Source organism: Geotrypetes seraphini, chromosome 10, assembly GCF_902459505.1.
Source record: "Geotrypetes seraphini chromosome 10, aGeoSer1.1, whole genome shotgun sequence".
Lineage (NCBI taxonomy): Eukaryota > Metazoa > Chordata > Amphibia > Gymnophiona > Dermophiidae > Geotrypetes > Geotrypetes seraphini.
The window spans coordinates 100,091,482-100,118,205 of record NC_047093.1 but is presented as its reverse complement, the minus strand read 5'-3'; the positions used below and the strand labels follow the sequence as shown (position 1 = coordinate 100,118,205).

At 38.2% G+C, this 26,724-nt stretch overlaps 1 protein-coding gene across 5 annotated transcripts in view; it reads left to right on the top strand.

Moving 5' to 3' along the window:
- The window catches only part of FBXW5 (F-box and WD repeat domain containing 5), a 164,275-nt gene extending 138,160 nt beyond the window's left edge, over positions 1-26,115 (top strand). For all 5 annotated transcript variants that reach the window (XM_033960641.1, XM_033960644.1, XM_033960642.1 and 2 more), the window contains 3 exons: positions 3,671-3,818; positions 22,601-22,813; positions 24,877-26,115. In XM_033960641.1, the coding sequence (XP_033816532.1) occupies positions 3,671-3,818; positions 22,601-22,813; positions 24,877-25,123 (608 nt within the window). In that variant the 3' untranslated portion in view covers positions 25,124-26,115. The remainder of the gene's footprint in view (positions 1-3,670; positions 3,819-22,600; positions 22,814-24,876) is intronic.
- Positions 26,116-26,724: the final 609 nt, after the last annotated feature.

Here is a 26,724-nt window from a genome sequence, read left to right as displayed (position 1 = left end):
CTCCACATGGTGTTTCTCCAGTAGAAATAACTTCACATCAACCTCCTGGAACTTCAGGCAATATGGAAAGCTCTAAAGGCTTTCAGCGATTAGCAAATAACCAAATTATCCTAATTCATATGTTCAGTGAGGTTACTATGTACAATATCAGCAAGCAGGGAGGAGCAGGATTGTTCTTTGTTGAGAAGCAGTTGAGATTGTGGCATTGGGTTGTTCAACTGTAGCATAGTGCCTAGAGCAATGTACCTGACATGGAAGAACAACAGTTTGAGTAGGGTTGTGCAACTGCACAAATGATCTCTACAGATCTCTTTGTCATTCATCTAAACAAGTCCATCAGTAGTGTGACAGACTGGAATCATATAACAAACTAGCCTCGGATGCTTTCCTCGTGCATTTGGGGGGTAGGGGGTAGGATCTTCTATACATATTTTCCTATATATCACTGATAGGGAAGACTTTATTGAAACTCATGCAGGATAGAGGGACCATAATCCTCATTATGCCTTACTAGCTGAAACAGATATAGTTCCCTTAACTTCTGGACGTAGTTGTCAAAGGTCCATGGAGATTGGAGTGCTTTCCATCTCTTAGAACAAAAGATCTCTCCTTTGTCAAGAAAGGAATGGAAAACAAATATGAGAATGTTATAATTCCCTTGTATCGCTCCATGGTGCAGCTGCACCTCAAATACTTTGCATTTCTGGTCATCGCATCTCAAAAAAAGACAGCAGAATTAGAAAAGGGCAACAAAAATGATAAAAGGGATGGGACAACTTTCCAATCAGAAAAGGTTAAAGTGGCTAGTGCTCTTCAACCTGAAGAAGAGACAGCTCAAGGGTGATATGATAAGAGGTCTATAAAATACGGTGGAGTGGAATGGATAGATATGAATTGTTTGTTTATTTTTTCAAAAAATACTAGGACTACCAGGGCATGTGATGAAGCTAGTAAGTAATAGTAGATTTAAAACAAACTGGAGAAAATATTTCTTTACTCAATATGTTATTAAACTCTGGAATTAGTTGCCACAGAATGTGATGAAAGCAGTTAGCAGGATTTTTAAAAAAGTTTGGATAATTTCTTAAAAGACCAGGAAATCCAGTGCTTACTCTAAGATAAGCAACATAAAATCTGTTTTACTTTTTGAGATCTTGCCGGGTATTTGTGACCTGGATTGGCCACTGTTGAAAATAGGATATTTGGCTTGATGGATCTTTGGCCTGTCCCAGTATGGCAACTCTTATGTTCTTATCCCAACCACCAGCCCTAGCCCTCATGGCCTGAATATTGAAAGGTTAGAATTTGACTCCCTTCACCTGATTGAGAGTGTAATCAAGTTCCTGCTTGCCTCCAGGAAAGATTCCACTAAGAGGTCCTATGGTTTCAAGTGAAGGAAGATTTCTGTGTGGTGTGAGGGCAAAGTCCTAGATTTTTTCTCCTGTCCTACACAGAAACTGCTTGAATACCTTCTACATCTTTCTGAGTCTAGTCTTAAACCCAACTCTGTAAAGGCTCCCCTCAGTGCTGCTGGCATTATGTGGAGGGTAAACCCATCTCCATATAGCTGTTAGTCATTTGTTTCATGAGTGGTTTGCTTTTGCTGAAGCCACCAGTCATACCTCCCTTAGTGTTACGGGATCTCATTGTCATTCTCAACCAGCTGATAACTCCTTTTGAGTAGCTTGATATTTGCCATATGAAGTACCTGACTTGGAAGGTCTTCACTTCAGCACACAGGGTCAGCAAGCTTCAGGCTCTAATAGCTGGCCCACCTTACACTAAATTTCATCATAACAGAGTAATTCTTCGAATGCATTTAAAGTTCCTTTCTAAGATAGTGCCAGAATTCCACCTTAACCAGTCGGTCGTTCTGTCATTATTTCCCAAACCTTATTTCCATCTCGGTGAAAGCACACTGTACTCTTTGAACTGCAAAACAGACTTACATTTGGAGTGGATTAAAGCCCTTAGATAGTCCTTCCAGATTTTTGTTCTTTGTCCCAGACAGGAAGGGAGCGGCTCTTGGGCAACACAATTTATCCATTCGTATAACAGATTGCAATTCCTTCATTTAAATGCCCAAGCTGGGCTGACTCTGAAGGGCCATGTTATGGCCCATAACATCAGAACCATAGCCTTGTCTGTAGCCTAACTGAGATCAGCCTTTGTTGAGATCTGCAGACTGTATCATGGTCTTCAGTCCACACATTCACATATCACTACTGCCTTGAGCAAGATTCCTGAAGCAACAGCTGATTTGGCCAGTCTTTCCTAGAGAATTTATTCAGGATCTGAATCTAACTCTACCCCTCTAGGCCCATTTTTGTTTCTGTTCCAGACTGTATAAAAAAAAAAATTATCAGTACCATATTTTTGTTCTTGCTGCAGGCCTTAATACAATTTCTCTTTTTATTTCAGTTAGCCTGGTAGGTAGGAATTCCCATATGTGGAATTATTGTGTCTTGCTTGTCTTCAGAGGAAGCAGTTATTCACCAGTAGTAGGTGTTCTTGGACGACTGCAGGACACATAACTGCCCTCCTCCACTAGGAGTTGCATTCTCTTGGATATTGTACTAGATTATGTTGGTCCCACACAGTACTTTCAGGCAGGAAGATGTATGCATGTGTGGTGTTGCTTCAAAAGGTTTCTGGAATTAGAAACTGGAGAGTGCGTCCTCACCAGGCTCCGTCAAATGGTGTCACCAATATATAGAAACATGTTTCTCTATCTTGAAGAACACCTATTACAGATGAGCATCTTTGTTTTATTAAATCAGGAGAGCTCTTCATGGCTGCAAAAATTGGCCAAAAAATGTCACACTATTTTATTGCCTTCAGATACTTGGACACTATTACCCCAAGGTCCCTCTCCCTGTCCGTGCATATCAGCCTCTCAACTCCTAGCACATATGGCAAATGGCACCCTCATATTTCTACTCTCCAAGTGCATTATTCTGCACTTCGCATTGAATTTTATTTGCTAAACAGATCATTCTCTTAACTTTTGTAGGACATCTAGTCTTTGTAGAGTGGCTCACCATGTTGACCCAAATTTCTAACTTCGGGTATATTTGAGTCAACCTTCCCCACTCTCCCCTTTTTGGGGGGAGGAGGAAAGGTTACACTGGTTTATATTCAGAATATATATGGTACATCTGAAATCATTTAAAAACAAACAAACCCAAAACCTACAACATTCCTTCCACAATTCCAGCATCATTTAGGGCTCCTGTTACAAAGTCACAGGAGAATCACTATTGTGGCTTTGTAAAACTGTTCTTTAGAGCAGCTTGCTCTTTCCCACAACTCCTTTGCTAAGAAGTGGCTAGAAAAATTAGTTTTATAAAAAAAAGTAAGTAAAACAAATGTAATTATTACATTGGCATCCAGTCTCTGGTGCTTTGTTTCCAGTGGCCAAAACAGTTTAACTTGTGTGTGTGCGCGCAAGCCCTTCTCACAGACTCACTTTCTCTGGTGTTTCATGTTCTCTGTCTCTGAGGTTTCTTCTAAAAACAAAAGAGGTTGAGAAGGAGTGAGAAGTTTTAGAATCATACGGTAGTATGTGCAAACCTTATACCCCCTGGAGCCTTGTTTTGTTCTTTGACTGAGTATTCTTCAACATGGTCATGGAGAGCTTGCTGATGTATCTTCTTGTTCTTTCATCTAGGAATCAAAAGGATCCTCCCTCATCAGATGACCACAGTAGGGCCTGTGCTGGGAGAGGAGAGGCGTTCAGATGAGTTCTTTGATTCCTTAGACCACATCATTGATGTTCATGGGCACATCATTGGGATGGCACTGTCTCCTGATCACAGGTGGGTGGGATTTGGATCAGTACTTTTCCCACATGAAGGATAAAAGTGGTTGATTATAAATGGACCTTAGGGAACAAAAAGTTTGGAAAACTTGGACACCAGGACTTTTAGAATGCAGGATAACAAATCTCTTTGTAGGTTTTAAAGAAAAAAATTATTTTATTTATTTTTGTTATTGTTGTATATTTTTTTTTGTCTTGGTGTCTTTATCTATATACCTTACTTTTTTTTTTTTTTTTTTTTGTAGCTTTGTTTTACCCTGAGCATTAATCTCCCTCCCCACCCCTCACACACACCTTCACTGGTGGCTAGTCTGCAGCAACTGCTCCCTTTATTAGGGCAGGATTAAGGCATTTACAAACTAGGGATATGTCTAGGGTACAAAGTATAGAAGAGATTCAAATGGGTTAATTATCCTAGGAAAAGCAGGCAGCATATTCTCATATGAGGGTGACGCCATCTATGGAGCCTGATACAGACAGTGGTAAAAGTGTATTGCCATTTAAAAAATTAAAAAAAAAAGTTTGCAACTGCCCTCACCATGCATGCGTGAGTGCCTTCCCACTGATGCCAGCTCACAGTACCTCAATTCTTCATTTTCCACGGAGCAAAGAAGTGCTTTTTTATTTATTTATTTAATTCAATTTCTATCCCATCCTCCCAGGATCTCAGAAGCTAACATTCACATTTTTCTGGACTCTGTCCATCGCGCATTGCCTTCTGTCAGCATACTTCTTTTGGCTTTTTAGCCACTTATTATTTTCTTAATATATTTTTCCCAGTCTTTTTCAATCTGTAAACATTAAAAAAAATCTCTTTTTATATCTCTTTTTTCTTTGTACTTCAGTCGGGCCTTCAGCCCTTCCTTTTTCTGCCTTAGTGGGATTTTTTTCTCCTCCTGTCCCCATTGAGTTTAACCATGCCACCAAGATTTTTCTGTCTATGTTGAAACCATCTAGTGGTTTTAAGAAGTGCTGTCTGTGTCGGCATCTTATCTCAATCACTAACCCCCATAGTTAGTATTTGCAATGTTTAAGAACATAAGAATTGCTGCTGCTGGGTCAGACCACAGTGGTCCATCGCGCCCAGTAGTCCGCTCAAGCGGCGGCCCCAGGTCAAAGACCAGTGCCCTAACTGAGACCAGTTCATTCTGATTCATCAGGAACTTGTCCAACCTTGTCTTGAATCCCTGGAGGGTGTCTTCCCCTACAACAGCCTCCGGAAGAGCATTCCAGTTCTCTACCACTCTCTGAATGAAGGAGAACTTCCTTACATTTGTACGAAATTTATCCCCTTTTAACTTTAGACAGTGCCCTCTCGTTCTCTCTACCTTGGAGAGGGTGAGCAACCTGTATTTATCTACTAAGTCTATTCTCTTCATTATTCAAGGGATAATAGGCCCAGCTTCTCTAATCTCTAACTGTACGGCAACTCCTCCAACCCCTTAACCATTTTAGTCGCTCTTCTCTGGACCCTTTCGAGTAGTATCGTGTCCTTCTTCATGTACCAGTGCTGGACGCAGTATTCCAGGTGAGGGCGTACCATGGCCCGGTACAGTGGCATGATAACCTTCTCCGATCTGTTCGTGATCCCCTTAATCATTCCTAGGATTCTGTTCGCCCTTTTTGCCGCCGCCGCACATTGTGCAGATGGCTTCATTGACTTGTCGACCAGTACTCCCAAGTCTCTTTTCTGGGGGGTCTCTCCAAGTACCGCCCCAGACATCTTGTATTCGTGTACGGGATTTTTGATACCAACATGCATTATCTTACACTTATCCACGTTTAACCTCATTTGCCATGTCGCGGCCCATTTCTCGAGTGTGGTTATATTGCGTTACAGATCTTCACAATTCCCCTGCGTCTTTACTACTCTAAATAACTTCGTATCATCTGCAAATTTAATCACCTCACTCATTTCCTGATCGTTTATGAATATGTTGAAGAGCATTGGTCCAAGCACCGAGCTCTGTGGCACCCCACTGGTGATGTTCTTCCAGTCCGAATATTGTCCATTTACCCCCATTCACTGTTTCCTATCCGTTAGCCAGTTTTTAATTCACTTGAGTATTTCACCCTCTATTCCATGGCTCTCAATTTTACTAAGAAGTCGTTCATGCGGAACCTTGTTGAATGCCTTCTGAAAATTCAGATAAACAATGTTGACCAGGTCACCCTTGTCTATCTGCCTGTTTACTCCCTCGAAGAAGTGCAGCAAGTTTGTCAAGCAAGATTGTCCTTTGCTGAAGCCGTGCAGACTGGTCCTCATCAGATTGTGTCCGTCAAGGTTATCAATGATGGGGTCTTTTATCAGCGCCTCTACCATCTTTCCCAGTACTGAGGTCAGACTCATCGGTCTGTAGTTTCCTGGATCTCCCTTCGAACCTTTTTTGAAGATCGGCGTAACATTTGCCACCTTCCAGTCTTCCAGAATCTTTCCCGATTTGATCGACAGATTGGCTATTAGTTGAAGCAGTTCAGCTATAGTCCCCTTCAGTTCCTTAATGACCCTCGGATGGATGCCATCCGGTCCCGGGGATTTGCCGCTCTTAACCTTTTCCTATCGTGCGTCTCGGCTGACGGGACATTCCAAAAATGTCGTTGCCATCGTATGTCCCATGGCATGGGACATACAGTACACGACAGGAACACAAAATATTTGAATTTACAGACTTATGACTTATTTACATTATGTTTACAATAGCCGTAAATGATAATGGTAAATGATGCAAAAAATGTGTTCAGATCGGCGATGGCTTTGTCCTCCTTTAGCAATCCCTTCATTCCAGGATCATCCAGCAGTCCACTCATCAGGTAGACACCTGTACTTGTTCCACGCTACAAAAAATTCTCATTAAAGGCTTGCCACATCCAGCAAGAGAAGCTATTTGGCTCGACATTTGACTCTGGGGTTAGATCTGAGCCTTCAGTACCAGCGACATCGACATCGGATCTCATTCCTGCATTGGGGAAGCCTGCTAAGAAGCCATTCTCTTCCCAACAAGCGTCGCAGACCTTTACAGCATTCAGTTCCTCGATACAGGTCAAGCGTTGATGCCAATGCTCTCCTTCAGTACAGGCTATGTCTCCTTCAGGGCGTTAATCCTCTTCGAGGTCACCTACCCCTTAACACCCTACATCACCAATGGTACTGGCTATTGAACAAAGGGTAACAGTGTAAATCTTCAGGGAACAATTAAATTAGTTTTTACGAAGGGAGATCTGTAACATATTCAGATTGTACTCGGCAGTGGTGCTTACATCGATACTCTTAATATTGTCCCAGTCTAAGCATAGCACTTCAAGGTCACAGGGTACCGATTCCAGGTCTACATCAACACACCAGTCTACTTCTTACCGGCGCTCTTCAAGGCATCGCTCCTCTTCCTCCAAGCATTGATAAGGTTCAAGGTTTATTAACATTTGATTTATTGCTAAATCTGTTTACAAAGCAATGTACAATATAGAACATAAAATATAGGTATACAATATTAAAACTCTATAACATTAGTTTAAGACAGGACAAACTTGAGGTGGAGAGAAAGAAAGTTTATATACCACATCCTCTCCATAAAGTTAGAACTCGGCATGGTTTACAGGTACTTTAATAAATGAGGGAAGAACATAATAAAAATTAGTGATTATAAAGTGGGTGGTGAGCTTTACATTTTTGAGAAAAGCCAGGTTTTCAGATGCTTACGAAATAATTGGAAGGAGCCCAGATTCCATAGCAGGGCAGGAAGGTTTTTCCAAACCTCAGTGAATTTGAAGAAAAGAGATTTCACTAATTTTCCTGCATAGATGTTGCCTTTTAGGCAGGTACATTTAAAGTGAACCCAAGAAATCACTGGAAGCCAGTAAAGTTTTGACAGAAGTGGGGAAACATGATAGAATTTACTTTTTGCAAAGATCAACCTAGCCTGCATCCACTGAAGTCTTTGGAGACTTTTCTTGGTTAGACTTAGATAGAGTTACAATAGTCTAGTCTGGAAAGAATGATTGATTGTACAAGGACGGCAAAGTGTTGTTGACGGAAGCAGGATCTCACTTTTCTCAACATGTGAAGACTAAAAAAACATTTTTTTACCAGAGAGTTGAGATGGTCATTAAAGGAAAGTGTAGAGTCAATAATGATGCCTAAAACTTTGCATGACAATTCAATCTGCAGTGTGGGACCAGAAGGTAGTGAAATGAGTGTGGGTAGCTGATCTAATTTTGGGCTTAGCCAAAGTAGTTTTGTTTGGACTCATTCAGCTTCATTTGAACAGTATGGGTCCAGGATTGGAGTTTTGTTATGCAAGCCATTATTTTCTCGGTGAGGTTAGTGAGGTTCGAATCTATCTCAAGAAGGACATGCATATAGTGTTTCGAAGGGAGATAGATGGAAGAGTTTCAAAGAAGACATATAGATGTTGAAAAGAATAGGGAACAGATGTAAACCCTGCAGGATACCACATAATGGTCTCCAAGGAGAATACATGGTGCCATTCATGTTAACAGTGTAAGAGCAGGATCGTAAAAATTTTGAGAACCAGTCTAAGACTGTGGAATCAATGCCTATCTCAGAAAGTTGGTAAATTAGGATATCGTGGTGGACATCATCAAAGGCCGCAGATAAATCGAATTGTAGTAGGATAGCAAACTTATTACAAGATTGAAGTTGTTGAATCTTTGAGATTAATGAGGCTAGTAGGGATTTGGTGCTGAAATTGGGTCTGAAGCCATATTGGCAAGGTAACAGAATGGAGAATCTCTAAGTAAGATGAGAGCTGAGTGGATATAATGGCCTCAGGTATTTTAGTCAGGAGAGGAATATTTGCTATAGGACGATAGCTAGAAGGGGAGGATGGGTCTAGATCAGCTTTTTTCAGTAATGGGGTCAGGGCAATGTGTCCCCTTTCATTCGGAAAATAGGCCTGATAGTAAGGCAGAGTTGATAAGTCTGGTGAGAGATGAAATAGCCTGTGTGGGAATTTTCTCATTTAGGTAAGAAGGAAACGGGTCCAGGGCTCATTTGCAGGATCTTGCCTCACGAACTTACTATACTTCTTTGAGGGGGTAACCAGCCAGGTGGATAAAGGGGAATCCATAGATATCATTTACCTTGACTTCCAAAAAGCCTTCGACAAGGTGCCACATGAAAGACTACTAAGGAAGCTATGGAACCACGGGGTGCAAGGGGAGGTCTACCGATGGATCAAAAACTGGTTGGCAGACAGGAAACAGAGGGTTGGAGTAAAGGGCCATTACTCAGACTGGCAATGGGTCACGAGTGGAGTTCCACAGGGGTCGGTGCTGGGACCGCTACTTTTCAACATATTCATTAACGACCTGGAGGCAGGAACAAAATGTGAGGTTATTAAATTTGCGGATGACACCAAACTATATCGCAAGGTAAATAACATGGAGGACTGCGAAGATCTCCAAAAAGATCTGACAACACTGGAAGAATGGGCCAAAAAATGGCAAATGAGTTTCAACTTAGGGAAGTGCAAAGTCGTACATATATGGAAAAAAACCCCGATGTTCACTTACAAAATGGGGGGATCAGCGTTAGGGGTGAACGACCTTGAAAGAGACCTGGGAGTGATGGTAGACACAACATTGAAGGCGTCAGCGCAGTGTGCAACAGCCTCAAGGAAAGCAAACAAAATGTTGGGTATCATTAAGAAGGGTATCACGACCAGGAAGAAGGAAGTCATCCTGACACTGTATCGTGCTATGGTACGCCTGGAGTACTGTGTTCAATTCTGGTCGCCGTACCTCAAGAAGGACATGGAGGTACTTGAGAGAGTCCAAAGAAGAGCAACTAAGCTAATAAAGGGCATGGAGGACCTCTCATATACTGACAGACTGAAAAGGCTAGGGCTTTTCTCCCTGGAAAAGCGGAGACTTAGAGGAGACATGATAGAAACCTTCAAGATCATGAAGGGCATAGAAAAAAATAGACAGGGACAGATTTTTCAAATTAAGGGGATCAACAAGTACAAGGGGGCACTCAGAGAAATTGAAAGGGGAGAAGTTTAGAACAAACGCTAGGAAGTTCTTTTTCACACAGAGGGTGGTAGATACATGGAAGCGCTACCGGAGGATGTGATAAACAGGAGCACGCTACAGGAGTTCAAAGAAGCTTTGGATAGATACTTGGAAGACAAAGGGATTGAGGGGTACAGATAAGAGTAGAGGTAGATTATAGGGATGGGATTAGAGGTAAAATTATAAAATTAATCAGGGATCACTGTTCAGGCACTAGGCCTGATGGGCCGCCGCGGGAGCGGACCGCTGAGCAAGATGGACCTCTGGTCTGACTCAGCGGGGGCAACTTCTTATGTTCTTATCTTAATTTGTGGCACAGTTTAGAGACCTGGGCTTCGGATACATGCTCAGAGACTATCCAGGATCTGTCTACTGGGTTAGGGTTAGTGTTGCTGGGCACCAGAGAATTGTAAGTGACTGCTGATGGAAAAGAGCTTCTTATATTAGCAACCTTTTCATTGAAGAATTTTGTTAGGTTGTCCACTGCTGGAGAGGAGGGGAGAATAGAGGAGTCATTTTTAGAGGTTAAGGAGCGCCAGATGTTAAACAATGTACTGCTCTGGTTATTGAATTTGGTGATTTTATCACCGTAGAAATTCTTCCTTGCTTTTTTTAGTACTGTATTATAGAACTTAATACTGTTCCTCCAAGACTGTCTATCTGCGGAAGGATTTAGATTTTTTACCATTTGTGCTCCAGTACTTGGCATTTCTGCTTCAGTTCCATGTGGTACGAAAGACACCAGGGGCCTTGCGGGAGTAGGAGACCGTTTTAGTAGATAGAGGAACGAGAGAGCAGGTAGTCTCAGAGAGGTTTATCAGGTTTAGAACAGAAGGAAAACTGGTTGAGAAATTGGGTCCAGAACTGTTCACTCACAATTTTTTTGCGGAAGGTAACAGATTTTGTGGCACAGGGTTGAACCTCAAGGTGAGACATGAAAATGAGGAGACAGAAAGTACCTAAAAAATGGTTGGACCAAGGAACATGTACCCAACGAGCACCTTCGGCTAGAGTTTTGTAGTCCGTAAGGTCAAGGAAACTAATGATGTCTAGAGTGTGCCCTTTTTCATGGGTTGGAGAGGGAAAGCCCAGAGAGGTGAGAAAGTTGTTGAATTCAATCGCATCCTTGCTGGCGTTTATCGTCAAGGTGGAGATTTATATAACCAATAATTAGTAATCTTTGAAATTTTAGGAAAGCGCTTGTTATGGTCTCGAAGACAAGTTCGGAGGATTTATTCCAAGGGATTGGTGGACAATATAGTAGCAAAATGCCCAATGAGTGATAATGGAGCTCATTACTGACAGAAGCTAGCATATATTCTAGTGGTGTGTCGCTACCCTTTTCAAGGAGCTGAAAGTCAAAGAATGATTTGTAGAGAAGTGCCAGGCCTCCTCCTTTCTGGCTATTTCTGGAAGAGAAGAGGCTTTGATAGCCATGGGAACAGAGTTTGTTTTGTGTAAATAAATAATCTTTTGCGATCCATGATTCCGTAATGCACAAGAATCCAGGATCAGAATCTCCTAGTAAATCATTTAATATTTGAGTCTTGATGCATGCTGATCTGGCATTGCAATACAGTGTCAGAACTGGAGTGAGAGAGTCAGAGGCAAGGCTGGACAAGTTTGCAGTAGGTAAAGGCTTTAAAGAAGCATAGTTAACACCTCAAGGTTTTTTTTAAAGGGGTAATTTCTGGTGCATACCTGCACGGGGATTCTGAGGCCAAGGCAGATCTCACTAATATTAGTGAAATCAAATATATTCGGGGAGAGAGGTTTCGTGCAGTGAGTGGTATTGAGAAATGAGCAGAGTAAGACAAGGAACCAAGGAGGTGGCTTCATGATGAAAATTAGTGGAGACCACAGGGGCTGATCTGAGGCTGCTAGGTAGCAGAAATAATAAGGCAAAGTAAATAGACCAGTAAGAAGTGAGATAAGGGTGCCGGCTAAGAAGCCGATTGGGAGTGAGCCTCTTTTTTTTTTTTTTCTTAAATTTGGGGGGCAGTCTGGTCCGCTGAGCCCTTAGGGGGGCTGGAAGGTGAGCTGGGAGAAGAAGGGGGGTGGCTTGGTCCGCTGAGCTCTTAAGAGGGCTGGAAGGCAGACCAGGTGAAGAAACGGCTGCTGGGGGCAGGGCTAACCGCCGAAGACGATCTGCCCTCCAGTTCAGTGAAGGGGGATGACTTGATCTCCCTTCCCCTTTACTATGCTGTATCTGGGGATGGCCTGGTCTGCTGAGCCCTTAAGAGGGCTGGAAGGCAGACCAGGTGAAGAAACGGCTGCTCGGGGCTCTCCATCGAAACACCAACATTCTTCATCGAAGCGTCTACACACTTCATGAAAGTATAGACTGTCTATATCAAAGCATTGTCATTCTCAGTCATATTGATCCTATGCTTCCAGATACAAAAGATCTTCATGTCCTTCCTCATCAGATTAGTACTGACAACATCGAGGAAGTTCTTTCCCGCAGATTCCATCGGTCGCCTGGGGCTTATGACTCTGATCTCTCTCATGGCCACACTGATTCCTGAGTCATATGGTATTCCTTCAGATCCATCTCCTCATTAGATAGTTGGGAAAGGTCTCCCTGTCAAATTAGAGGCTGACACTGAACCCAGAGCAGTCTTTTTGATGTGCTTCTAGAGAGCATGTCAAAATTCCTCCTTCTAGGTCTCTTCCTTAACCCATTGGAGGTCGACTGAAATTGTTTAATCGGCGCTGGACTCTCATCATGTTGGACTGTTGGGTCCTCAAAGTCATCAAGGAGGGTTACTCTCTTCATTTTATTACTATTCCCCCAAACCACCCTCTAACATCTCAGCAGACATCTCTTATTCTTCTAGAAATCCAGCTTTGCTTCAACTAAATGCTGTAAAAATGGTTCCCTCTTCTCAGAAAAATCAGGGATTCTACTTCAGATATGTCAGGGGCGTGGCTTGGACGCGGATGATGACGGTCAGGTGAAGGAGAAGCTCCGTATAAACAAGCATATTTAACAGAAATTACTACAAAAAAAAAATAATTTCCTACAAACTTGAGAGAGAGAACTTAAAATCTAACTCATTAAATGAGACGTAGAAACGTTTTAAATATAAAAAAGTGGAAGTAAAAGTCCCGTTTTTATATCTGAGAAGAAAGATGTAAAAGGCTGGAGATTAACGGAACTTGAAAACTGCCGGTGAGCTATTTAAAGATAAAATCTTCCTCTTTAACTAATATGTAGGATAGCTGCTTCCTGACATACTATAGAGATTGGCTGTTTTATCTGCCAGAGATAAAGCGAAGTATCCTGTGAAAACCTACTTAGCAACGGTTTTATTATTTCCTCAGCAGGCAGCTTTGAACAGGAGCCTTGCTGCCAATTTTACGAGGAAAACGGCGGTTGAAATAATATAATATAAATATAATATAGATACTGATCTCCACTGTTGAAATTGAAAGAAACCTATGATATAGGAGATTGTCGGTTTTTTTTTCAGCGCTTGGGCAGAATAAAGGTTTAACGGTTTTTTTTACCTTAAGAAATGAGAGGTGCAGAAAACTGAAAAATATATACATCAGTAAAAAAGAAAATATACTGAATGAAATAGTGCTCTCCTCAATAGAAGCTGCGATTGGGCTTATAAGAGGAGAGCAAAAAAAAAAAAAAAAAAAAAAAAAAAAAAAATACTTGAAGAAAAGTAACATCGAGATAATTAAGAAACGCTGAAAACTGAAAATTTACATCAAAAATACTAAAAATATACTGGATGGAATATTGTTCTCCTTGATAAGAGCTGCGATTGGGCTAATAAAAGGAGAGGAAAAAAAAATACTGATTTTTAGCGCTGAAGAAAAGTATCAACAAAAAATGACTAATGGATTTATTAAAATAAATCTGTAAAAAGATTGAACAGCTATATCTAAAAATCTAAGGAAAGAAAGACTGCTAATTTGAATATTAAAGCCTTCATAGAGGCTGAGATAAGGCTTGAAGGTAAAGAACAAAGAGAAGGACTACCAAAAATTTTTGTATTCACAGCAATAGAACTTGAGTCAAATAACTCACAGTTGCTCTAAGAATATTATAAAAATTTTTAAATCTGATCTAAATATAAGATTGGGACAAAAAAAAAAATTTTTTTGATATAGCAAATAGTAAAAACATAAATTGAAGATTCAAAAGAAAAGAGATAAGAGACAAAATATTGAAACTGATACAAAGAGACAGTGAAGAAAAGCAAAGATAAAGAGAAGAGAAAAATAACAGAAGATGACATCTAAAAAACAAAACAAATGTGATTCAGAAGCAAGTGGTTCAGGTATTGGTAGCAGCAATAAAAGATCAAAACCAGAGCCAAATAACACACCCTCAAAAGTTCCATTGCCATCAGATGAAAGCCCCGACGTCATGGAAGAATTGAGACAAATTAAAGAAATAGTATTAGACAGCAATAAAAAACTAAAAAAAGCAATTGAAGATGCCGCACTACTCACCAAAAGAGTGGATATAGTTGAAGATAAAATAAATGATCTAGAAAACAATACAGAACAACTGAATACAGACATGAGAAAATCTAAAATAATATGGAAAGAAGATGAAGAAATTAAAAGAGACTTGGAAGATAGCAGAAATAGAGAAAGAAGAAATAATTTAAGGATCATCGGGATTCCAGAAGGGGTAGAAAAAAATGACCCTATAACATTCCTGGAACAATTTCTACCTAAAATACTACCTTTAAAATTCAAAGCTCCATTAGAAATAGAAAGAGCACACAGAATTCCAACACAGAATAAAAATCTTCAATCAAGACCAAGAACATTAATATTTAAACTTTTGAGACACCAACAAGCAGTAGAAATCTGCCAACTTGCAAAAGAAAATAAAAACCTCAAATGTCAGGATGCAAGAATCCACATTGTCCCTGACTTTGCAAAAGAAACTGCATCACGAAGAAAACAATTCCTAGACATGAGACCCCAACTACGAGCTCTAGGGGCAAGATTCGGCCTTCTTTATCCAGCAGTAATGAAAATCACCATAGCCAACAAAACTCAAAACTTTTCAGATCCTACAAAACTTCAAGATTTCCTCGATCAACATGAACAGCCAATGACATCTTAAACAAGAACTTATTATCGAATGCTATATATGTATTAATATTTAAATTTATATTTAATTTAATAAAACATAGAGATTTAATATGAAACACAAATATAGAGTTCGATATAAAGGCGGAACTTTCAACTTTAATTGAAAAGAATTAGAAGAACATATAATTATAATTTAAAATGCAAAAACATTCTAAACGGACTGGGGAAATATATACTAATCCTTTATGAATGTCTTTAAACATATACCTAAGCCTTAAAAATATAAGACATAATATTTCAATTATAATTAATTATCACTTTGAACTTATATCTGATTGAACTTGAGATTGGCATTGATGTCATATGCAATAATTCCTTAAAAAATAAAGAAATAAAATAAAATAAAAATAATTCATACATAATATTTAAAATAAGAAAACAATTTTTAATACCATTTAAACTTAAAATAGAATAAAATTAAAACATCTATAAAAGGGAAAATTTAATAAATAAATAAAAATGGTAGTAAATATAGTTATACATTGAAATAGCTTGTAGGAGTTATATACACCTAACCTCAATATACGTATCCAAGTGGTCATATTAAAATGGGAAGGGAGGGGAGGGAAGGGAGGGAAGGGAAAATGGGGAAACAATAGAAAATGGAGTAAAGAAAAAAAAAGAGTTATTCTAAAAAATATTTTAAATATTGGGGAAAAAAAAAATTTTAAGAAAACAATTCATATAATTTTAAAGAAAATATATCAAAAATACATAAATGGATCTTAAAATAATATCCTTAAACGTTAATGGTCTAAATCATATGATAAAAAAGAAAAAAGCACTATTATTTTTAAAAAGGCAAGAGGCGGATATATGCTTTATACAAGAGACCCACCTCTCAAATATTGAATCTAGTAAACTACAAGGAGGATGGGTCAAACATTGTTTTTTCTCACCAGCTACAAAGAAAAAAGCAGGTGTTGCTATTCTAGTAAATAAAAAATGTAATGCTACATTCAAATTAAAGGCAACAGACATTAATGGAAGATGGATAATTGTGGAAATGAATATGGGAAATACTACCATGACGATGATTAATATATACGCCCCTAATTCGAACCAAAATGAATTTTTCAAAACTCTTCAACAATTGATCTTACCACTGGCTACTTCAAATCTAATAGTAGCGGGGGATTTCAATGCTGTTATGGATCCTATATTGGATAAAAACCCAAGTAGATATATAAAATCAATGGGCCTAGATAATTTAATACAAACTTGTGATTTAATAGATATTTGGCGTATACTTCATTTTAATGGACGGGAATTTTCATTTTGTTCTCATGTTCACAATTCTTTTTCAAGAATAGATTATATTTTTATATCAAAACATCTAGCACATCAAGTAACAAAAGCTGCCATTGATCCAATAATTTTATCTGATCATGGTGGGGTATGGATTGAAATTAAAAACACAGATCATAATACAAATAGACCAATATGGAAGTTTGATAATACATTGCTTGCTGATCCAAAATTCTGTGAAAATTTTCAAATAAAAATGAAAGAATTTTTTCAAATAAATGATAAAGATGAGATTTCTAGAGAAATATTATGGGATGCATTTAAAGCATCAATAAGAGGACAAATTATTTCATATTCGGCTTATCTTAATAAACAAAATAAAAAACAATATATTAACTTAGAAAAAGAAATAAAAAATTTAGAATTAAAACTTGTAGAAAAATGGAATTATTCCACACAACAAGAACTATTAAAACTTAAAGGTAAATACAATGAAATATCATCAAAAATGATAAGAAAAGATTTGTTTTCTCAGCAGGCACTGTATTATGGGAACTCAAATAAGTCGGGAAGAATACTAGCAAATTACCTAAAAGCGAAAAAAAAGAAAACAAAAATAATTGCTATAAAAGATGAAAAAGGTGATACATTAACAAAAATTGAACCAATCTTAAAACAATTCCTAAAATTTTATAAATCTCTTTATTCTTCCGAGACTTATTTAAATAAAGAAAAAGAAGGTTTAGAATTCTTGAAATTATTAAAGGGTCCAAAGGTTCCTGAACATATAAAACGAAGTTTAGAAGAACAAATATCACTAAAAGAATTAGGAACAGCTTTGAAATCCCTTAGAGTTGGATCCGCTCCAGGTGGTGATGGTTATACAGTGGAATTTTATAAACATTTTCAAAATTTTTTATTACCCTATTTATTAAATCTTTTTCAATATCAACTAAATCAAGGTTGTACTAAAGGCACTATGGCAGAATCATTAACAATAGTTTTACCAAAGCCAAATAAAGATCCCACTTTGGTATCAGACTACAGACCTATTTCTTTAATAAATGTAGATGGAAAATTATTAGCAAAAATACTTGCATTAAGATTAGCTAAAGCTCTTCCCCATATTATAAGTATGTCTCAAACAGGATTTGTTGCTCAAAGACATTCATCTCATAATACTAGATTAGCTTTCCATATGTTATACTTAACAAAGAAAATGAACGAACCTACCTTTGCTATTTCTTTAGATGCAGAAAAGGCTTTTGATAGAATAGAATGGACATTTATGTATCAGACATTGAATTGGTTTGGAATAGGTCCTGGATTCACACAAATGATACAAACACTATATAACTCCCCTTCTGCTAGATTATACATCAATAATACGTTTTCAGAAAAATTTAATCTACAAAGAGGAGTTAGACAAGGATGTCCTTTGTCTCCTTTGCTGTTTGATATTGTTTTAGAACCCTTAATATTAGCAATCCAACAAGCAGGGGAGATACAAGGTATACCTCATTCAGATAAAGAATATAAAATATCGGCTTATGCTGACGACTTATTATTATATTTGAGGAACCCAGAATCTACCATTCCACATTTACTTGAACTGATTGAAAAATTTGGTAAATTTTCAGGATATAAGATAAATTGGAACAAATCAGAAGTACTCCCATTAAATATACATTGCACAAAAGGTTTATTTAAATCATTCTCTTTTGTTTGGAAAGAAGATGCTATTAAATATCTAGGAATTTGGATTACAAAAAATTTAGATGACACAATGAAAATTAATGAAAAAAATTTATTACAAAAAGTAACAGAGATGTGTGAGCAATGGAACCCTTTACACTTATCTTGGTGGGGAAGAATACAAACTGTTAAAATGATGATATTACCTGTAGTCTGTTACCAAATGGGAATGATACCAGTTTTCTTCCAAAATTCTTTTTATAAAAAATTAAATAAAATATTGACAAAGTTTATTTGGCTTGGGAAAAATCCCAGAGTTGCTTTAGTGTCACTACAAAGACCAATTGCGGAGGGAGGGGTAAATTTTCCCAACTTCTATAGGTATCATCAAGCCTATATTTTACGTCAAGGTATGTATTGGATCCTCCCAGAGCCCACTGTAAATATCCCAGATTGGTTTTGGCTAGAATGGAGACTTATGTTTCCATTACGTCTTAGTCATGTAGTTAGTATCAAAATGCCAAGGCTATACAAAGAACATAAAATATTCATGGATACATGGAAAACTTTAAGATATATAAGTAATCTAACTCCTATTCCAATTAGTAAATCAACAACTCAAACAATTTGGTTAAACCCCAAGATCAAAATAGGCGGTTTCAAAATAATCTGGAAAAACTGGATGACAGCAGGTATTCGTATTCTAGACGACATAATAAAAAATGGTAAAATGCTGGAGTTTTCACAATTGCAACATAAATTTGATCTTAATAAAACACAATATTTTAGATGGTTGCAATTGAAGCAATCCATTCAGGTAGGGTTCCCTGAATGGAAAAATCTTACTAATTATCACAGCTTGGAATTCTTGTGTTTCCAGATAAACTCAATAGGACATGAAGCCGCACAGTGGTATAAATTAATATCCGGATATATAAATAAAAAACCAAAAAATGGTCTTAGAGACATTTGGAGCATTGAGATAAAGCACCAAATTAGTGCATCTCAATGGCCACGACTTTGGTCTTGGAGGTTAAAATGTACAGTGTCAGCATCTATGAGACAAACTTGGTTTTTTCTTTTACATAGAGCTTTATGGACCCCTACACGTTTACATAGAATTGATAGCTCTAAATCTAATAGATGCTGGCACTGTCATGTTGAAATTGGGACATTAGACCATCTTTTATTCTTTTGTCCACTCATCTTAAAATTCTGGAAATCAATTTGGCCTCAAATTAATAGGATGTTAGAAAACCCAATAGCATTGACATATGATACTATATTATTTGGAACAACAATGAGAAAAAAAAGTCAAATATCATCAAATAATAACAAACTATTGTTTATTTTAACTGGAATAGCAATACAACAAATTACATTTAATTGGAAAAGACATGACAGATTAAATTACACTTTCTGGTGGAATTCTGTTTGTCATATATATAAAATGGAACTTACCATAGCAACACAAAAAGGATATATTAATAAATTTCAAAAGATATGGAGACCATTAACAGATTTTTGTAATGAATAATTAACTTTTCCCAAGATAAAAATTTGATTAGAAGGGAATGGGGTGGGATTTTATTTTTGGTTTTTACACACTATATCAATGTTGAATGAATTTACAATAAAGTTGTTTTTAAATATTATTGATTGAACGGGAGGGAGGGAAGGGGGATTAATACATTTAAAAGAAATGATAAAAATTTAGAATTACTGCATAATATTATAAATTTTGTATAAAATCAATTTTCTAAAAAATGTTAAACTTGATAATAATAAGTGTGTTTATCAAGTGTACATGTTTAAATTTCTAATAAGTATATTTGAAACACTTGTTGTAACAAAAGAAAATGAATAAAGATTATTAAACAAAAACTACTTCAGATATGTTCTAATTCCTAAGAAGATGGGAGGTCTTCATCCAATTCTTGACCTCTGGAAATTAAATAAATATTTAATCAAAGAGAAGTTTTGCATTTTATCTTTAGGGACACTATATCCTGTTCTAGAACGAAACAACTGGCTATGCTCTCTAGACCTCAAAGAGGTCTACACACACATATCCATACATCCAAATTACAGAAAATTTCTGTGCTTTCAGATAGCTCAACAACACGTCCAATACAAAGTACTGCCATTTGGCCTAGCTTCTTCTCCAGGAGTATTCACCAATTGCATAGTAGTCGGTGGCAGCAACCCTATGTACTCACGGATTTTGAGGGTTTTCATATCTAGACAACTTCCCAAAGTTGCAGCTTCACCCCTCTCAACTGCTACCATTCATCTCTGGGTGTTTCTTCCTCAACAAAGACAAGACACTTTGCTTCAAGTCTCCACTCTCCAAACTATTTCAGCAAGACAGATGATGCGATTCATAAGTCAAGTGGCATCCACAGTTCATGATACCCCTTTTGCAAGACTTCATCTCAGATCAGCTCAGTGGACTCTAGCTTCTCAATGCTCTCAAGCTCTTGATTCCCTATGTTGAAGGATCTCAAGTCACCTAACCTCTTCATAAATCCCTTCAGTGGTGGATGGATCAGTCAAATCTCTCCAGAGGTCTGCTGTTCCACGTTCCTCCACAACAGACAGTACTTTGGATAATTTGAAGCCTTCGTATTTCTTTTTGTGAGATGCCCTTATACAACGAGTTACAGTAATCTAGTTTGAAAATTTTTTGCATATATATGGAAACATAAGCCTCCTAGGGTTAACAGAGCATTATTATGTCAACATCGATGAAGGGGTGGTATGTGTGTTCTTCACTTTGCTACATATCACTTAGTGGCCCAGATTCAAATTTTGGTTACCTGGATGGCCAGCTCCTCACCTTGGGTTCGTATTGAACAACATTATATCCCTTCGATACCGTTATGGGTGCTGTTATGGCTGCCCCTAAATAGATTACGTCAACTTCTATCTGAACTTCCTCTTTTGATGTGGAAGCCTTTACAAGCTTGGATTGTTTTGCGCTCTCTCCTCTTCCCAGAGCGAAAATATTTTCATATCTCCCCAATATCATTTTTACCCGACTTCCTCCTGAATCAAACTTACAAGATTTTTCTACATTGGGCCAAGCAGTCCTTGCGCACTTTGGGACAGGTGTGGAAGGATTGGAGCATGATTTAATTTCAAGAATTAGTAGAGGAATATGGCCTTCCATATCGAGACCTCTTTCACTATCACCGGTTGTGAGCTTTCTTAGTATGAGCTGATAAAGGGGAATTATTGCTAGATGAGACTTATTTTGAACAGGCTCTACACAAGGCCTCATATGGGGGGACTGGGTAAATTATACCGATCCCTTTTACTTCGAAAAGATCCTGCAGTCACCTGTTCGAGCCGGTGGGAGAATCAATTAAATCGTTCTTTCTCTTCATCTCACTGGGCCCAGATTTATAAAGCTTGTTTCAGGTATCGGTGGCTGCCTCTCTGGGGAAAACAGATATAAAATATTTTATCAATGGTATCTTACACCTGAGCGTTTACATAAAATATTTCCAAATGTACAGGATACTTGCTGGAGAGATTGTGGTCAGAAGGGCACGTTTTCCCATATTTAGTGACAATGTCCATTACTCACTCCAATCATTCTGGTCTAATATAATGCATTTATTGGGAGAAGTGTTGGGCATCGTCTATCCTAAAACACAGGAATGTTGTTTATTGCATAGTAAAGCCCCTGGGGTTACCACACAAGCTCATAAATTTGCTATGGCGCTGTTTGTAGCTGCTAAATTGACATTGGCTCAATCATGGACGCAAACTGATTCCTGTTATTGAGAAAGTACTACACAAATTAGATTATATATGTCTTATGTCCAAATTGACAGTATACAAATATGGTAGAGTGGTACCTTTTCACAAAGTTTGGATATTTATCTTGAATGGAGAGATGAGGTGCATTGATTTTTGGTTGAGATAAAATACTTGCCTTATATTAAACTTCAGCTAGGCTGGTTGCATGGGGATAATTGGTGAAAAGGTTTTGGAGTTTTGTTGGTTTATAATTTCTCTTTGTTTTTTTCCTGGAACATCACGTGTTTTTTCTCTATCTGATGATTTGTTACATTAGCTTGTTTTCCCCCTCTTTTTTGGGGGGTCGGGGGGACTTGTTCACTCTTTGTGATGTATAGCTTATAGTTTTATATTTGAAAATAATAAAAGAAAACAATTTTAAAAAAAAAGAATCTTGGAGTCCTTGGCTCAGTATGCAGGGATGGTCAAAAAAAGCAAATACAGTTATTACAAATTATTTGGAAAGGAATACAGAATATCATAATGCCTCTATTTAGATCTAAGGTGCACCCATACCTTGAATATATTATATATTTTGGTCACCCTCATCTCTAAAAATGAAGAAAAGTCGAAAAGCTATAGATAATGGCAACAAAAATGATAAAGGTGATGAAAAGACCCTTCAGGTTGAAAGGAATACTGAAAATCTATGATAGAATTTTTTTTTAAATCTTGAAAGGGGTGGAATAGGTAAAGCCAAGTGTAAGCAGATTTAAAATAAACTGGAGATTACTACCTTTAATTTCTAAAAATGAGCAGTAGGGAATGGATCTCCCAAGTGAACAGGATTGATCAATGTCAGAGATGGGATGATGAGCTTAATGGATCTTTGGTTTGACTAAGCATGCTGCTACTTTTGCTCCACAGGTACCTGTATGTGAACAGCCGTGCTTGGCCTAGCAACTGTGTGATATCCAATCCCATGCAGCCACCTCCTATTGCAGAAGAGATAGACCTCCATGTCTTTGACTTGAAGACCATGACAGAAGTGAAGCATGTGCTCCGTGCACACCGTGCCTACACACCCAATGACGAATGCTTCTTCATCTTTCTAGATGTTAGCAAGGATTTTGTAGCCAGGTACCTTGTGGCAGTATACAAAATGGATCAGAAAAACCAGGAACAAACTCCACAATCCAAACAGAATCAAACAAATCACAGTGGAGTGCAACTTTATTCCTTAATGATTGAAATCTACACATGATATATTGACGTTGGAGCGCAGGACAAAAGTGCTCCGACAATTGCGCGCCACCGCCTGAAGCTGGTCTGACTGTTCCTGTTTGCGGTCTGAGAGGTGTGGGGGAGAACCCCTCCAGTACACTGAGAAATCCTTGTGCTCACATTGAAGGGGGATTGGGGGAGGTTCCCACACACACCACCTCTCAGAGCGGAAGAACCGGTGTTCGGGAGGAGAGCAGGACTTTTTGTGAGCATGAGGATTTTTCAGTGTAGTGGGGAGGGGGGTGTTTCACAAACACACATACCCTCAGTGCACAAAGGAATGGTCAGAGTGGTTTCATTCATCCCTGCGGTCAATTGTCGGCATGGCTTTGTCGGTGCGCCAATGTCCAGCATGCTTTTGATGGGTCACCCTGCACACACAGATAAAGTTCAGTATCGTCCTCTCTAATTGCAAGAGTGAGCAAAAAGAGAGGATGATACCAAACTTTGTGTGTGTGTAGTGTGCACTATATGGATTCTTCATAAGCTAACCTAGAGCTCAGATGAGGCTTCCCATTTGTTTTTAGCTACACCACACAAAAGACATTAACATTTATAACAAGACTCCTGAGGCTGGCCATATTGGCCAAAACACGTGCGTGTCAAGCCATCACACAGATTTCAGTCATTAAAGAATAAAGTTGCACAGGAACATCACCTATTATTCCACTGTGGTTTGTTTGATTCAGTATACAAAATGGGTCAACATTGCAGGACAGTTTTCAGCCCAGCCACAAAGCAGAGAGAGGAGGAGCTGGATGCAAGTATGCCTGTCAGCACCATGTAGTTTTTCAAGTTTGATTATAGGTAGCTGAGAGTAGGCCAGTCGATGTGTGCAGTAAGGAGAGTAAGTTACCAGACATTTTGCTTTGTTGGGTCATGTATAATATCAGTACAGTATTGCAATTCTGTAGATGTACTTGAATTTGCCATGGGAACTCTGAATTCTATTTAGTGGTCGGCAAACAACTAGTAAAGGAACAAGCTACTTTAGATACCTTTTTAAACGAGTAAAGGTGCTCAGAATCCAAGATGGAGAAAAAAACCTAAATTTGAGGTACAAACCCCTAAAAGGCGTTTTTTATAGAATCAATCATTGCACCATTTTGAGTAAAAAGGTAATAGAGAGTGCTTGTTGAAAAACACTCTAGAATTAAATGTCCAATAAAGTGAATATTCTCCAACTGCTATATAAATTCAAAGAGTTTAAGTTCAAAAAAATAATAAGAACTTATCTAAGTGGGTTCAGATAGCGTTGACCCGGCGAGGTTCTCCAACATTAAATGTCCTTAAATGTCCAATAAAGTGAATATTCTCCAACTGCTATATAAATTCAAAGAGTTTAAGTTCAAAAAAATAATAAGAACTTATCTAAGTGGGTTCAGATAGCGTTGACTCGCCGGGTCAATGCTATCTGAACCCACTTAGATAAGTTCTTATTATTTTTTTGAACTTAAACTCTTTGAATTTATATAGCAGTTGGAGAATATTCACTTTATTGGACATTTAAGGACATTTAATTCTAGAGTGTTTTTCAACAAGCACTCTCTATTACCTTTTTACTCAAAATGGTGCAATGATTGATTCTATAAAAAACGCCTTTTAGGGGTTTGTACCCCAAATTGAAGTTTTTTTCTCCATCTTGGATTCTGAGCACCTTTACTCGTTTAAAAAGGTATCTAAAGTAGCTTGTTCCTTTACTAGTTGTTTGCCTATCCAGAGTTTTTGGGAACAACCATTTTTCTGAAATTCTCCCCAGTTGTGTATATTGGACATCCAGGACTTCTATTTAGTGGTGCCACAAACCTCAGCCCATTTTCAGAAAATGCCCATCAAAAAACAGATAGCTTATAAATGTCACTTTTTTACCAATAGCAATTTTCATCAACTGATTATCACTTTATTTTATTTGGGTGTAGTGGTGCAGAAGATCGTCATGGCTACATCTGGGACCGGCACTACAACATCTGCCTGGCAAAGGTGCAGCATGAAGATGTAGTGAATTCAGTGGTATTCAGTCCTGTGGAGCAGGAGTTGCTGCTGACTGCTAGTGATGACTGTACCATCAAAGCATGGCGTTCACCACGTACCATTCGCATCCTACAGCCCAAAAAGCCCACTCCCAGAAAGCTGATGTTTTCCTGGCTCATGAATCGGAAAAGCTGAAACCTAGAACCATAATCAGTTTTCTTTGATTTCTTTTGGGAACTCCATCCATTAATGTATTTAATTTATTTTTATTGTTACCTGGGGAGAAGGGCAGTTTGTTGTGGAACAGGACACTTCATGCACATTCAAAAGAATTTATTCTGCTTTGTCCTTTTATGGCTGATAGTAAATATACCCTGGCTCACAGAAGGCTTCTTAGGTTGTTGAGCTGCACTTGTGTTTTTTAGGACCAGTAATTAAATAGCATGCCAAACTGGAAAGCAAGCAGTGTCTGCCTTTTTGTGTAGAGGAAAATTTCTGTATCCCTCAGGGTGGACCAAAATAAATAAGATCTAGGCCTTCAGTTTTTTATGTAGCTGCTCTTTGAACATCCAAGTAAAATTCACATCTGCTTGTGTTAAGAATTCCATCTTTACACAAGCACATGAAAATGTGTGGTGGTCCACATGGGGGTTTTTTTGTTGCTGCTGTGGAAAATGGAGATACTACACTGGTAGTATCTAATGATTTGTAATTACCTAGAGCTGTACCAAGTAGCATATTTTACTACTTGGCCAAACATGAATAATGGGCATTGAACTTTAACATAAGAAGTAATAAAAGAAGCAAAGTGAAATCAGAGCTCAAGTGTTTGTTTCAGTAGGATTTTGCACAGTACAGCCCTGGATTATTTAATTATATATTTGGGTCTGAATCAAATTAACTATAAATATTTGGTACAGCGCTAGAATCAGCTGAGGAGGGATGCACAGTGATCTTTATCTGTTACTTTTGAATGTAGCATCTTTATCAAGCACTGTTTTAAACAGATTGTCACACTAGCTACAGCCTCACACTTGTTTCTTAGGGTGGAGCTCTTCGTGGTTTGGCTAGTTGAAATTTTAATTCTTTTTTATTTCCACTGTTAATTGTCTGTAACAGTTTGAACAATATTTTGCAAAAGCTTTTGTTTGCAGTGATTTTAAATTACAGATATGCTAAAGCCCGTTCTATTGTGTGTCATTCTGGAAGATGTCCCATCAGTGTCACAGCTACAGTGCTTCTACTGTGTCTCAGGCTTCAGTGCTGGTTTAGCAAGGCGAATAAGGTACAGAAATGTGCTGAAAAGTGACACACAAACCTACCTCTTGATCAATATGTGTGTTAGTAGGCAGAGCTCATTGGACAGTCAGGAATACTACCCTTATTCTTTAAGTGCCAGGGTTCAATTCATAGTCCTTGCTCTTGAGTGCTGCATAATGTGTCATTTGGTGGGGGAGGGGAAATAGTGACTTGTATATCGCCTTTCTGTAGTTACACAACCACATTCAAAGTGGTTTACATAGAGGCATTCAAACATTTTCCCTATCTGTCCCGATGGGCTCACAATCTATCTAATGTACTTGTCAGTTCAATAGGGATGGTATGCTGAACCATAGGGTATCCATTCTCATGAGCATACTGCAGAAAGATGTCAATCACAGCTTTTGAACACCACCACTTCCCCAGTCACTGCTGCCCCCTTTAGTTTCTCTTTGTGCAGGCAAGCTTGAAGGTGTCTTCTGATCTGCATGGGTTATTTCTTTATTTTGCAATAGTTTTGCGGTTTTTCACTCTAG